The 14,025-nt window shown below is 34.9% G+C and overlaps 1 protein-coding gene across 1 annotated transcript; it reads left to right on the top strand.

Moving 5' to 3' along the window:
• LOC121423901 (pre-mRNA 3'-end-processing factor FIP1-like) lies at nt 1–13,639 on the top strand. Its single transcript, XM_041619435.1, has 6 exons — nt 1–1,000; nt 2,161–2,249; nt 8,496–8,575; nt 10,047–10,118; nt 11,198–11,431; nt 12,129–13,639. Exons 1-6 carry the CDS (start codon nt 921–923, stop codon nt 12,234–12,236), a joined length of 663 nt encoding a protein of 220 aa, XP_041475369.1. The 5' UTR covers nt 1–920; the 3' UTR covers nt 12,237–13,639.
• Nucleotides 13,640–14,025: the final 386 nt, after the last annotated feature.

The following is a 14,025-nucleotide window of genomic DNA, read 5'->3' as shown; positions in this document are numbered from 1 at the left end:
CTGATAGCATCTCAGTGTGCGGCTAGGCTTCAGTGCTCTAACCTAAATCTGGGACTTAACCCCCTCATAAACATTTTCTTCACCCTACCCTAGGACAATCCTTTAATGTTTACTTCTTTGAGAGAGTGCATGCTCTGTTTAGAAAGGGTAGCAGGAGAAAAGAGAAGGACTGTTACCACTTCTCTCCTAAGCATTTGGATGTTACCCGTGATTATGTGCCAGGAAAAAATGAGGACCAATCTCATAGGATCATGCAGGATCTTTACCTGATGCGATGCAAGGGAAATATTTGGAAATGCCTCTGTGCTGCGTTACGTGCCATCATATTCTCTCGTAGGACTGCTTGGAATTCAGATGTTAGTTAGTGGCGTGGCTTGCATTTTACCTTTGCCAACAAATCATTTGGACCATCTGTTCTTGTGGCGTGTGTAGCAAATGATGCTATGCAATGGAGAAATCAGAAAAATGGGTGGAGTGTAGCATATTGCATATTCATGAGATATGTTAATGAACTGTTTATTGTCATGTGACTGCAATGCATATTTACGGTGGAGCTTGTGCCCACCCCATATGCAAATGAACTGTATGGTATCATGCTTATAAGGACTGATCTTTTTTGTAATGTTTTTGTGTGATACCGTTGATACATGGACGTTATTGCATGTGTTACCAGAGGGATAATTGCGGCATAAATGATGTGCCCTCACCCCGGGGGCATTTTGGTGAAAAGCAGGTAGGGAAAATTTTAGTCGGTTGACGAAAGAAAAACATCTGAGTGAACATTCTAAAGATGAAAAGAGAATGAATTTACACTAATTGCATGGACTGTTGATAAGTGTAAATCAAAATGAAAGGACTAAAACCCTAGCCTGTGATCTTCATTAGTCAGCTGAATACCATGAGCAACTAAAATACTTCAAATGGGACTGATATTAAAGGTATTAGATGTTGGTGGTATTCCCTCCATGAACTCCACAACACAAGCACGTCATCTGGTATAGTATGTGACATATTTGCAGTGTGAGTGGGGACCTTTTTTATTCCAAGGTCTTGTTGGATTTATCTTACACAAGGAAACTCAATTTAAAAACAAAAATTCTGAACAACTTAATCATCTTAAAAATCGCTCATCTCAATTTTTTTATTTTTTTGAAGAGAAGAAAAAAAGAATGCCATTGGTAATAACCAACAGAAGTGAAATAGAAGGAGACCAATAGAGAATCCTTGTCACACACCTTTGAAATTCAAAGCAAATAATATGATTTATAAGGAAAAAACATGCTATTGGGCAGATACTCCTAAACCATTTTTGCAAAGTTTTTAAAAAAAATGCAAATTTATGAAAGAAGTCAGGTATCTACATGTATACTCACATGTAATTCTTTTTTTTTCCTCAGTGTTGAGCAGGGAAATTAGATATGTAGAAGTTACAAAAAACAAAGATTTTTAAAAAGAAATTACTTTGTCATGATTTAGACCAGTGGAATGTCAATATAGAGTGTCATCAGTTTTAGCAGCAAACTAGACTTCGATTGTGCCTATTGCAAAATTTGATTTGATATTCTATCGTGTGCATCAAATTTTATATCAAATTTCAGACTTTGTTCTTTTTAGTTTATTAGGCTACAGTTGTAAAAAATTTGAAGATTTCTCAATTAATTTGTCAAACCCCATTATGCTTCAACCATTTTTTTTTCTTGGGAGTCTCAATTCAATTGCAATCATATTAAAAAAAAAGTCTTTTATAGGTATGTCAAAAGGAAACCTTTGGATAAATTTCTATTAGGGTAGTCATGTGATTGCTAAAAACAGGACCTGAGTAGTTTTTTACAGGAATAGTCTATGGCAAGACATTTCCCTGATTAGAAGTCAAATTGTAGTCTCTTTTCTTGAGCTGCTCAAGAACGTTTTGTGGTATTGATGTTATTCAGTAGTAACACATCTCTTTTGAGTGGTCCTTCTCATTTTCCGAGGTTAAGTTAAAAAAAGTTTGAATTGACTAATAGATCTGTTTAAGAGTCTGTGGATGACAGTGTTCTGTGTTTGGTCTCTGTAATGAATGACAAATATAGTACAATAAAAAATTGAAATATCTCTATCTACAAACAGACACTAACCCATGTGTTTTACTTTGTTATCCCCTCCTCTTCTATGCGACAGTACCCGACGCAGACGCCCAGACAGTCACAGTCATCGTGATTACAGACCTCGAGGGGGAATGAAGCGACGTATGCAGTCCAGTAGGGATGGTAAGACATTTAAGCAAGATCAAATTGACCAGATGCGGATTGAGGTGGGGGCACATCTGGCCTATGCCCCCCCTCCCCCCCCCCCCCCCCCTTTGACAGGCAAAAAAAACCCAGACATTTTTAGTGGAAAATCCCTGCATAATCAAGTGAAGACTTAAATTTTTGCTTGTCAAATTTCTTGCTACATGAGCCACCTCATTTTTTTTCAGGTGTGAAGTCCTTGGATTTTGTTTTGCTTGTAAAAATTGTTTAGGACAAAAATCCCCCCCCCCCCTCTACTTTGGAAACTCCTGGATCTGCCCGTGAATTGAACAACTGTGTGGTCTATCATTGGCTGTAATAGAAACATACCATTTGAGTTAAGTATTCATTGTAAAGAGAATAAATTAAACTGATTTTTTTAATAATTATAAGGAATCTTAGAGATATTTCAGGGAAAAAGTACTTCTCTTTTGGTACATTGAATTATTACAGTATGTATATTTATATTCAGTAGGGAGTTGGTGTTGTAAGTGGATCACTGTTTAGCAAGCCATTGGCTTTTGTTGTGATTCCCATACACATTTTATTGTATATATCTGCTTTGCATTTTATGAATTATTAATAAATTGAATTGAAGTGTGTTCTCATTCGAGTGGGTGTACATGTATGTTCTAATACTACACTGCTGAGAATGTTGCATTGTGGGTAAGGATTCAGGAACTTGATATATGTATCACTGTCAAGTCGTGTTCATGTAGTACATGCTACTTTAAAGGGATGGTCCGGGCTGAAAATATTTATATCTTAATAGTAGAATTCACTGAGCAAAATGCCGAAAATTTCATCAAAATCGGATAACAAATAACAAAGTTATTGAAGTTTAAAGTTAAGCAATATTTCATGAAAACAGTCGTCATGAATATTCATCAGGTGGGCTGATGATGTCACATCTCCACTTTCCGCTTTCTTATGTTATTAAATAAAATCATTATTTCAGACTTGTGTGAATAATATGTCTCCCTTATAATGAAATAAGTTTCAGCAATAAATATCTAATACACTAAATCAGTTGTCCCAATTTTTCTAGTTCTTGGAGGAAAAAATCTGAATAAATCTTATTTCATATAATAAAATACAAAAGAACAAGTGGAGATGTGACATCATCGGCCCACCTAATGAATATTCATGATGACTGTTTTCACAAAATATTGCTTAACTTTAAAATTCAATAACTTTGTTATTTATTTATTTATTTATTTATTTATTGATATATTCATATTCCACAATCATCAAAGTACATTTCGTAATCATGTTTACAATGAAAAAAAATGCATAACATATGCAGGATTGAAACGTAGCAATGAAATTAAAAAAGTGGAGGGGCCTACTAAAAAGCAGAGCTTGTAAAATGTAGACCCCCTATCAAAACTTTATACAAGGGTAATATGATACAAATAGAGTAAAATAATCAGCAAAATTTTATAAAATTATATAGATATAAACACTGTAACACAAATGTATTTACACTATATACAAAATTAAATATTGACTTTAAAAAATAATCAATACTACCGTGGATAAGTATGACGTTCACAAATATTAGATTGAATCAATAAGAATTCAGGAGAAATTTTTTGATGAGTAATTTAAATCGTATAAGACTAGCTGCCTCTTTCATTTCTCTGTCCAGAGAATTCCAGAGTTTTGGTCCTGTGAAAAATACAGTTTTGCTAGAAAATACTGTTTTACTTTTAGGTAAGTGATAGTCATTTGATTGTCTCGTATTATATGAATGTAAAGTATTGTTTCTCATAAATTTCTTTTGTAGGACATTAGGTACACTATTTCTATCTAGCTGATACATGAATTGGAATAGTTGCAAGCGGTACAGGTCATTGATTTTAAGGATACGTTTTTGACGAAACAATTCATCCGTATGAGCTCTAAAGGACATATTGCATATTATTCTCAGTACTTTTTTCTGAAGTAGCAAGACTTTATTTAGTCTCGTTTGAGAGGCATTACCCCATGCCAGAATTCCATAATTAAGATATGGTAGAATTAATGCACAATACAACATGGATAGCGCCTGTGCTGGTAGAACGTATTTAAGCTTATTGATGACTCCAATATTTCTTGACACAGTTTTGCAAGTATTGTTGATATGAGCATTCCACGTAAGCTTGTTATCAATAGTAAGACCTAAAAATTTTGTTGTTTGCACTTCTTTGATTTCAGTATTATCTAAAAGTATTTGATGCGGTAGATGTTTCAATGAATGACTAAAAAGCATATAATTAGTTTTTTGCAGATTCAGTGACAATTTGTTGGCTTTAATCCAGTTTGTTACTTTTTTAAATTCTGTATTCATAGTGCTCACAAGTACATGTGGATCATGGTGTGTATAGAAAATATTGGAATCATCAGCAAAGAGAATAAATGAAAGAACATGAGATGAATTTTTCATATCATTAACATAAAGTATAAATAACAAGGGGCCAAGAATACTACCTTGTGGAATTCCACAGGAAACTGGCCTTGTTGGAGATTCTGATTCATTTACTGTAACAAACTGAATTCTATCAGTAAGATAACTCCTAAACCATTGTAAAGCTGTCCCTCTGATACCGTAATTTGATAGCTTACATAACAGTATTTCATGATCTATTGTGTCAAACGCTTTTGAGAAGTCAAGGAATAATCCTACAGTATGATCAGAATTATCAAAAGAAGTAGATATTTTATTTATTAATGTCAATATAGCATGAGTTGTATTATGTTTTTCTCTAAAACCAAATTGATTATCACATATAATACTATATTTCTTAAGGAAAGCAACTGTCCTTTTATAAATGATCCTTTCAAGAATTTTTGAGAACGAAGTTAACAAAGATATTGGGCGATAATTACTAGTAATTAATTGGTCCCCCTTCTTGAAAATGGTATAACTTTAGCTATTTTCATCTTCTTTGGGACCTGGCCAAGCTGCAATGATAAATTAAATATATGAAGCAGGGGATCAGCAAGAGAATGTATAATGTTTTTCAATAATTTATTTGTAATGCCATCATATCCGGGTGTCTTTCCTGCTTTCAAATTAAATACAATCTCAAGTAATTCTTCTCTATGAACTGGAGTAAGAAATATTGAATTATCATTTTGTTTGTCCAAAAAGTCCTTAAACAAATTTTCTACAGGGATAATATTTCCAGCTAACTTTGGTCCAATTTGAGAGAAATATGAATTAAATTCATTTGCTATAGAATGAGTATCTTCAACCATATTTGCATCTACACATAATTTATTAACAGCACTAGATTTGTTAATTTTGTTTAGAGCCCCATTTATTGTTTTCTATGTATTTTTAAGGTCGTTTTTATATGATTGTAATTTTTCTGAATAAAACCTCTTTTTTGCTATTCGGAGAGTAGTTGTTAAGGTATTTTTATAAGACGTGTATCTATTCCGTGAAACATCATTTGGATTTGATATATAAGAAACATACAGATTATTTTTCCGATTGATAGACCTTAATATCATTTTTGAAACCCATGTAGTTTTGGAACACGTTTATAGTCGTAATTTCGATATTTCTTTAAAGGAACACAAGAATCTAAGCAATCATTGAAATATTTCAAAAATATGTCAAATGAGTCATCGACATTCTCTTTCGAGTTATAAACGTCAGACCAATCAACAGAGCTTAAATCTTCTTGGAGGCGTTCAATATTTTTGTCACTAAAGTTGCGACAGATCCTATATTTCTTTTCCATTTTTGCGAGTGATTGCATTGTTTGGATATGGGTAAAAATAAGAAAATGATCGGATATGTCTGTCGTTACAATGCCAGCTTTCGGAAGAGGGTGAGAGTTACAGAATATATTATCTATAAGCGTAGCAGAATGATCAGTAATACGGTTGGTCTAGAAATAATCGGCAAAAAAGTAGAAGTTAACATTAATTCAAGGAAATCGTTTGTTGCAGAGTGATTACTGGTCAAGAGATTAATATTGAAATCACCAGTGATGATACAATTGTTATTTATCAATTCTCCGTTTTGCAAAAGTTCATTAGTAGCAAGTAAAAAATCTTCTATACAAGAAGTTTGAGGAGGTCTGTAGATGACACCTATTAGAGTTTTCTTATCTTTTTGAAGTTTTACTTCTACAAATAAGGATTCGATGATATCATTCATATGTTCAAATTCATGTCTAATTGCATAATCAAATGAAGACGGAATATATAATGCTAGTCCACCTCCAATTTTATTTTTCCTATTGTTTATAACAATATCATAATTCGGGATGGTGCATAAGGAATTCGGTGTTTCCGTGAACCAAGTTTCAGTAAGAGCAATGATTGGGGGATTGGCAAACTGTGTATTTTCTAATAATAATCGTAATTTCTCGAAGTTTTGGTTAGCGCTTCTTATATTCAAATGCAAAATAAAAACATCATCTTCTCCAATCAATTTAGCATAGTCTTTGAATGAATTTTCTGTATAATATGGAGAAGAGGAAAGATTGTATGCTTTATCATGAATATCGAATTCAACTTGAAGTTCATCAAAATTATTTGTAAGAATATCAGTAGAAAATCTATCAAATGGAGTATGATGATTTGAGATAGTGTTGCTTTTATCCTGACTTGGATGATTTAGTAATAAGAAATCATCATTATTCAGATGATAAAATGGGAAATCACGCATATTATCCACCATTATGAAATAGAATATATTGCCATTCTAAATCAAAATCTTTGTAAGCTGAGCATATAATGCATATTTTAGATTTGATACCGTCATGACCCCAAATTCGAGTTTGAAAAATACTGCAGTTGTAATAGTTAACAAAATAAAGATTATTTGATACAATTATTAACGGTCGATGGAGAATATTTGCACACAAAAATAAGTAAAATGACCTCCATGAAATGTCTGGTATTGAAACATTATTGAAAGGGCAGTGAAAGAATGCAAAATATACCACGGAAAATAACACAAATATTGATCGATGCGAAAAGTTTTGTGACGTGAATTTCATAAGAAATAAAAAAGAATACTGGAAAATGGAAAAACATGGATAGTCCTTCTACAGCTTAGAAAAGTCCTCTCTGGAATGAATGATGATGGGTTGACACTTCTCATCCTTCCTTACATAGATTCGGCCATTCTGGGTCCACAGGAACTTGTATCCGGCATCTCGGCGGGCCTTGTTGACATCTTTCATTAGCTCCTTAGTGGAAGCGATCAGGTTTTCATTGAGGTAGATCTTGCCATCGCTGTTGTATCCAAGATCCTTTGTGGAGAGAGTCTTCAGCTTCCTTCTCCCATCATACATGATGTTCCGAGCTCGTCTTGTGGTGAATCGCACGATGATTGGGCGGGCTTTGTTATCAGCTTGGCGTTTGGAACCCAGCCGATGAACCACATCGAAGTCGGATGCTGCAAGCTCAGGGCTGATGTGTTTCGCGATATTAAGTACGATCCTTTCAGGAACCTCGCCCTGTCGTTCTGGTACACCTGCCACCTCCAAGTTGACTCTTCTGTGGTACTGGTCAAGTTCGTTAAGCTGGAAGGTCAACTCACTGAATCTCTTCTGAAGACAGATGTTTTGTTCCTTCAGTTCTCTGTTTTCCTTTTCTATCTTCTCGGCCTTCAACTTCATTTCCTCAAATTTCTCGTTGAGGAACGACAGCGAGTTGACAATGCTACTTTGTCCCTCTCGTATACTGTCGATTGACTGCTCCAAGACGGTCAACTTAGCATTCAAGGAATTGGAAAGTTTCCCTAGCTCATTCTTGATCAGTGATAGAAGATAGTTTTCATTCGTCTCTTCATTATCACCAGAGTTGTTTTTCGACGACTTTCTCTTCCCAGACATCGTGACGTCACAATTACATGAAACAATCAGAATTAAGCGCACAAAGAATGGTTGCGCAAAGAGATACCAGTGATGCGTTCGATCCAAGCCAGTATGCGTTTAATGATGAGTTGCTAGGCAATGACGCGTAAATGATGCTAGTTTTAGAAGTCTATTGACACTTTCTTCTCCAAAATGATCAAAATTTCAAGTTAAAAATGTTTGATAGTATCCAAATAAATAATCCAAATGAAAAATGTTATCCGATTTTGATGAATTTTTTGGCATTTTGCTCAGTGAATTCTACTCTATGTATTTAACTATATATACTTCAGACCGGACCATCCCATTAATAATATGTTTGTATGATTAACCCTTCTCACCTCTTCTCTTTCTCTCACAGACCGACGTCGTATGAGACCCCCTCCACCACCCCCACCCCCGCCCCTGCTAGACCCTCCTAGGGATCTGTTACTTGGACCAGTAAGTACTGCCTGTCCCTGTGATTTCTTCCTCCCAAAATAATTGATAGAGGCTGTAAACTTTAACTACTTGGAGTGGTACTTTGAAAGCCATGGTTTAGTTAAAGGAGAATGAAACCATTAGAACAAGAAAGCTTGTGTGAAAACAGAAAAATCAAAGAAACAGATCATCAAAAGTTTGAGAAAAATCGGGACAAATAATGAGAAAGTTATGAGCATTTGAATATTGCGATCACTATTAATGCTATGGAGATAGCAAATTGGCAATGCGACAAAGATGTGTGATGTCACTTGTGAACAACTCTCCCCATTACTTTAGTATATATTTCACTTGAATTGCCTCTTTTATCACATCTATCCATAGATCATGTGTTCTTTCTACATGAGGGCAAGTAATACATATTTTTTAAGAATACATCATGGATAAAGAGTTTGTATCATCATAAGAAAAAGCAAAAAGAGACATTTTGAGGGTATTTTATAGTCCACCAAAGGGAAAGTTGTTCATCAGTGACATCACACATCCTTGTTGCATTGCCAATGGGAGGATCTCCATAGCATTAGTGATTGCAATATTCAAATGCTCATAACTTTCTCATTATTTGTCCGATTTTTCTCAAACTTTCTTTATTCTTATTCTATGAATTTTCTGTTTCTACACAAGCCTATTTGTTCCAAAGGTTTCATTCCCCTTTAAACCTGGGTTAACTTAGATCACTCTTTTATAGAATGCAACTTGTCCACTTATTTGCCAATTAAAACTTGATCTTATCCTGCTGCAAAAAGTTGTCAAAAATTTATTGAGTCTTGTAATACGTAGAAAAAGGAAATACAAAAGTATAATGACTTTTAATGAAGTAAGTAATTGCATTATAATTGCCAAGAATATGGAGGAAATATTTTTAAGCCAGCATTCCATAGGAGTGAGGTTTAAAATTCCTGTTTAGACGAGGGTTAAACAGAGGTTTTAATTTCAGAATACCCCCTTTAAGGTGTATCTGATTTGTCTGTTTTCTTTGTTCCAGTAGCCAAAATTTTTGAAAAAAATGTATCCTCTTTCATCAAACATGAATTGTGAATAGTATGGAATTGATTCCTTTAGTTAGAGCAAGCCTAAAAGATCTATAAAAAAAAAATCATGTCCATGGGTTTTGCTTTCATAAATGTCTGTCTTATTTTTTTTCAGCTATGATAACCGACACATGAAAATTTCCTAATATATTCTAATACTCCTAATTAGATACATCTTAGAATAACTCCATGCTCACAAACAGTGACCGGCAAATCATAATCTATATTTACTTACGGTGGTGGAAATAGGTGGAAGATCTTAAATTTCAGCTGTTGTTTTGTGATCTCTCCAACTAATATTTTCTACCCTCATTTATGAATGTAACTGGTACTTACACATACAATAAGTACAGTTTTCATGCAGTCCAATTAATTTCTACATTATATGATTTATCTTGCAGTCCTACTCTGACTACCTTCGTGATTACTCCAGTCGTTCCATGGGCATGCCGATGCCTCCCTACCCATCACAGGTAAACTACACTACTAGGTTACAGTCACACCATACAAGTGTAGTCCCAAACTGATAATAGCTTGTATATTATTTTGAATGACAACTAGTCTGTCAGTTTGGGTACGGTTTCTTGGTGTGACTGAGACGCCACCTTTATTTATAATACATTGACCTTGGTCCATAAGACAAAGGTTTTGATAAGTCGTGCACTTGATTTTCAGGATTAATTGTACATTGTAGTCAATGCAATCAAGCATAATAAAGAGTGATCTGCGCTGATTGCTAATCTTTGTGTTACGGGCGCAAGTGGACAGATTGATTCTTCAATTCGTGTGGGGGTTTGCCAGTGAAAGAATGGGTTCATGTATGCTAGGTATATGTCAAAGACTAGTCAAAGATCAGCGGTGTATGGTCATGAAATCATCTGTTTGGTTGCCATTATGGCATGGAAGAGCAAGTCTTATTCACAAATGTTAACTGCTAACATTGGAGTCCTCTTATTAATGCGTTCAAAAGTTTTGTGGGATCCATTGATTTCTCTGTTTCAGTTCATAGGAATAAGGTTGAACAAAAATGTGGATGACTCTATGTACAACTATTTATATGAATCTCTTGATATGTGGGGGTGTCGTGGTCTAGTGGTTATGACTATAGTCTTGCAATTTGAGGGGTGTGGGTTCAATTCCAAACCGTGGCAGGTTTTCCTTCAGAAAGAAATTTACCCTCATTGTGCACCACTCGACCCAGGTGAGGTGAAAAGGGTACGTGGTAAGAAAGTTATTCCCAGAAATGCAGTTTGCATAAAAGCTGCTCTCCTAAAGCTAGGGTAATTGTGCTGCATTGCTGTAGAGTGCTTAGAGATTTCTGATAAAGTAATGGTTAAGTGCTATGTAAGCAAGTATAATTATTATATTTACATATCAGGTAAGATTTTGCAGTGGTACCCAGAGTCAGTGGGTTGAACTAGTATTCATTTTAATTTTGAATTGGTTCCAGTTGGTAGCAGATAATTTCAAAATTTTCAGCAACAAATATATTAGGTGAAAGCAAAAATGTCAATGTAATTATCTTTGTGTAAACAATGCTATTTTGTTTCAGAATTATTACGACCCTTTGATGCCTTTTCCACCGTCGTACCCGCCCGCTCCGCCCCTCTCATCTCACCGTCTGGGTGACTACCCGCCACCTCTATCCCCGCCTTCCTCGCGACGTGACAAGGACCGGGATCATCGTGATCGAGATCGCGGGGACCGCGGAGACCGCAGGATGCGACGTAGTGATCACGGGAGAGAGCGGTCCAAAAGGGACCACAAGGATCGCAGGGGACGAACGGTGAGTTGATGATTTCACAAGGGGAGGGTTTCATGGAAAGTTTGGTAGTGGTTTTCACTGACTGATATGCCCTCAGCCAATCAGATGCAAGGATTAATAGTAGCTTGTAACATCTGTCTGGGAAAATCACTGGTTATCACTTTTCTTGAACCCCCCCCCATAGAAGTTATTAGCAAAGCTTTTTTTTGTTCTAAATAATTGTAATAATAATAATACCCTGTCCCATATGTACTTATCCTTGTTTGATGTCCTACAGTGTAATTGTATTTCAGCTTAGATTTCACAAAGTTTAGTTTTATTTGACTGTACCAGATTAATCGCTGATGTGGTTTATGGTACACCATGTGGAGTATTATAGAAACAGTGGATAGAAGAAGAAAAAGAAAAAATGGATAGGCGAGAAAGTGGAAATTTGAAAGATTACTCTCAAATTTCCACTTACTCGCCTATCAATTTTTTCTTTTTCCTTTTCTTCTATCCACTGTTTCTATAATACTCCACATGGTGTACTGTGAACCACATCTGCGATTGTACATGCCACCATGCAAACCTTCAAACAACATCTGTACCAGATTAAGGTCCATGATGATGTAGTGACAATTAATCTTGATTTTTTTCCTACGGATTTTCATGTGAACTGTGTTTAAAGCAAATACTTTCATTCTTCTTTTACTCTGTAAACATTCTTATTCCACAGTCATATGACCGTCATGCCGATGAGTGCGAGGAATTCCTACGTCGTGCTACGTCCCGGCCGAGCGCGAGTAGCGGCGGCTACGGATCAAGGCACAGTAGTAGAAGATAGACTCCAACAGTCAATCAAGTTCCTTTGGTTTGGCATTCTTGGAAGCGGTATGAAGTTCCGTCTAGAGTCTAGACATAGACCATTAATGGTGTAATGCACAGACTTGGTGGAGGGTTGTTTTTTAATTGAGTTTTTGCTGAAATCCACTCGCAGGAAAAGTGCTTTAATGAACTACAGCGTCTGGATTCTGAAGAATGGTCTTGTCTACTGTAATGAAGTTTTATATTAAAACTCAATAAGGTAGCTCCCTCTGTATGCTAGAAAGCTGTTGTATGAAGATTGGTTCAAGTAGCACAAGGTTTCATAGGATTTATAGTCAGGTTAGAAAAGACTTCTGTTTATGAAAGAAGGCATCTTTTTCTTGAAAAGACAACAAAAGAAAAAAAGTTGGAAAGGTAGAATCATTAAAAGGAACAGTTATAGTTGTATTTTGTTATATTATTTCTTTTCTTATGTATTAATGTTTTGAATGTTTGTTTTGTAAATCTAGCATTTGATGATTGAAAAAAAAATGATAATACACCTTTTTTTAAGATGCATTTTTTTATAGAGGTGATTGAGGATGAAAGTGCTCGCACCCTCTCTGCCTTGTATATACATGTAAACCTGTCTAGTTTATTTTTTTTAAGTTTCATTCCCTCTTATTCATTAATGTTTTATTTACCTTTCCACATCACTCTAAAATGTTGATATATCAACATTTCATCCATCATCACTTTTTATCCACCCCCCACCCCAGTTGCACCCAATCATATGACCTGACCTTTTCTAATTATGAGCTTACTGTATGATGCCATTCTGTTTGATTTTCTTCTTCACACTCCTGTTGTTTTCATCTCTTTTTTCATATGTAATTTGAAATTTCCATTTGTACTGTTAAGGAGAATCTAACAATCATTTCTTCTACAATCATATTATATCAGCTATCTGACTCTGAGATGAGATGTGTTTTTTTTCAGTTGTATTGTAAAGAGTGTAAAATAAACGATAGGTGTAGCAGTAGGATTTGAAGTATATGAATATGGTTTTTATCATTATCAAATTAGAAAAGGCTCTAGAAGTGTAACTGATATCAAGAATGTTTTTCAGGGCCCCGTCTTACAAAGAGTTGCGATTGATTAATGTTTGTTCAAAATATTTTCTATAAATGACGTATAATCATACATTTACTGTTTTCTTGACAATTCAGTATGCTTCTTTTTGTTTTCAAAGGACATTGAGCAAATTTCCAAAAGAAAAAATTATGACATCGATGGATTTCCATATACCGGTACTTGAGATTTACCGGATCAATCGTAACTCTATGTAAGACAGGGCCCAGGAGTATTCAAGTAACACTGAGGCCCCTTCTTACAAAGAGTTACAAATGATCCGATCAATGGCAACTATGGACGGCCTGCAAAGTCAACATCTATTATGCATGTTTGTTCATAATATTTTCTAACTATGATGTATATTCATGCATTCATTGTTTTCTGGATAATTCACTGTGCTTATCTTTGTTTACAAAGGACATTGTGCAAATTTCCTGGAGAAAAATTATGACACTGATGAATTTCCATAGAGTTATGATTGATTGGATAAATCGTATTTCTTTGTAAGATTGGGCCCAGATAAATGCTGGAACAATAAAAAACAAATGTATTGTTAAAAAAGTAATCAATTTGATTATCTTCATTTATACTAGTTTTTTAAATTCGTATGCGCACAAAATCATCTAATTACATGAATATCATGACAACTATATTTTTATATGTATCAAGAGCAGTTTCAGAGGATTTGTCTCATA

This window comes from Lytechinus variegatus, chromosome 11 (assembly GCF_018143015.1).
Source record: "Lytechinus variegatus isolate NC3 chromosome 11, Lvar_3.0, whole genome shotgun sequence".
NCBI lineage: Eukaryota > Metazoa > Echinodermata > Echinoidea > Temnopleuroida > Toxopneustidae > Lytechinus > Lytechinus variegatus.
This window is presented reverse-complemented; position numbering and strand designations above follow the sequence as displayed.

Bases quoted from the DNA above. Each gene is read 5' to 3' on its own strand.
- LOC121423901 (XM_041619435.1), top strand. From the start codon at position 921: ATGGGACTGATATTAAAGGTATTAGATGTTGGTGGTATTCCCTCCATG. The intron at 2,250-8,495 runs GTAAGACATTTA...TTTCTCTCACAG, and splicing joins TATGCAGTCCAGTAGGGATG to ACCGACGTCGTATGAGACCC. The intron at 8,576-10,046 runs GTAAGTACTGCC...TTTATCTTGCAG, and splicing joins GGGATCTGTTACTTGGACCA to TCCTACTCTGACTACCTTCG.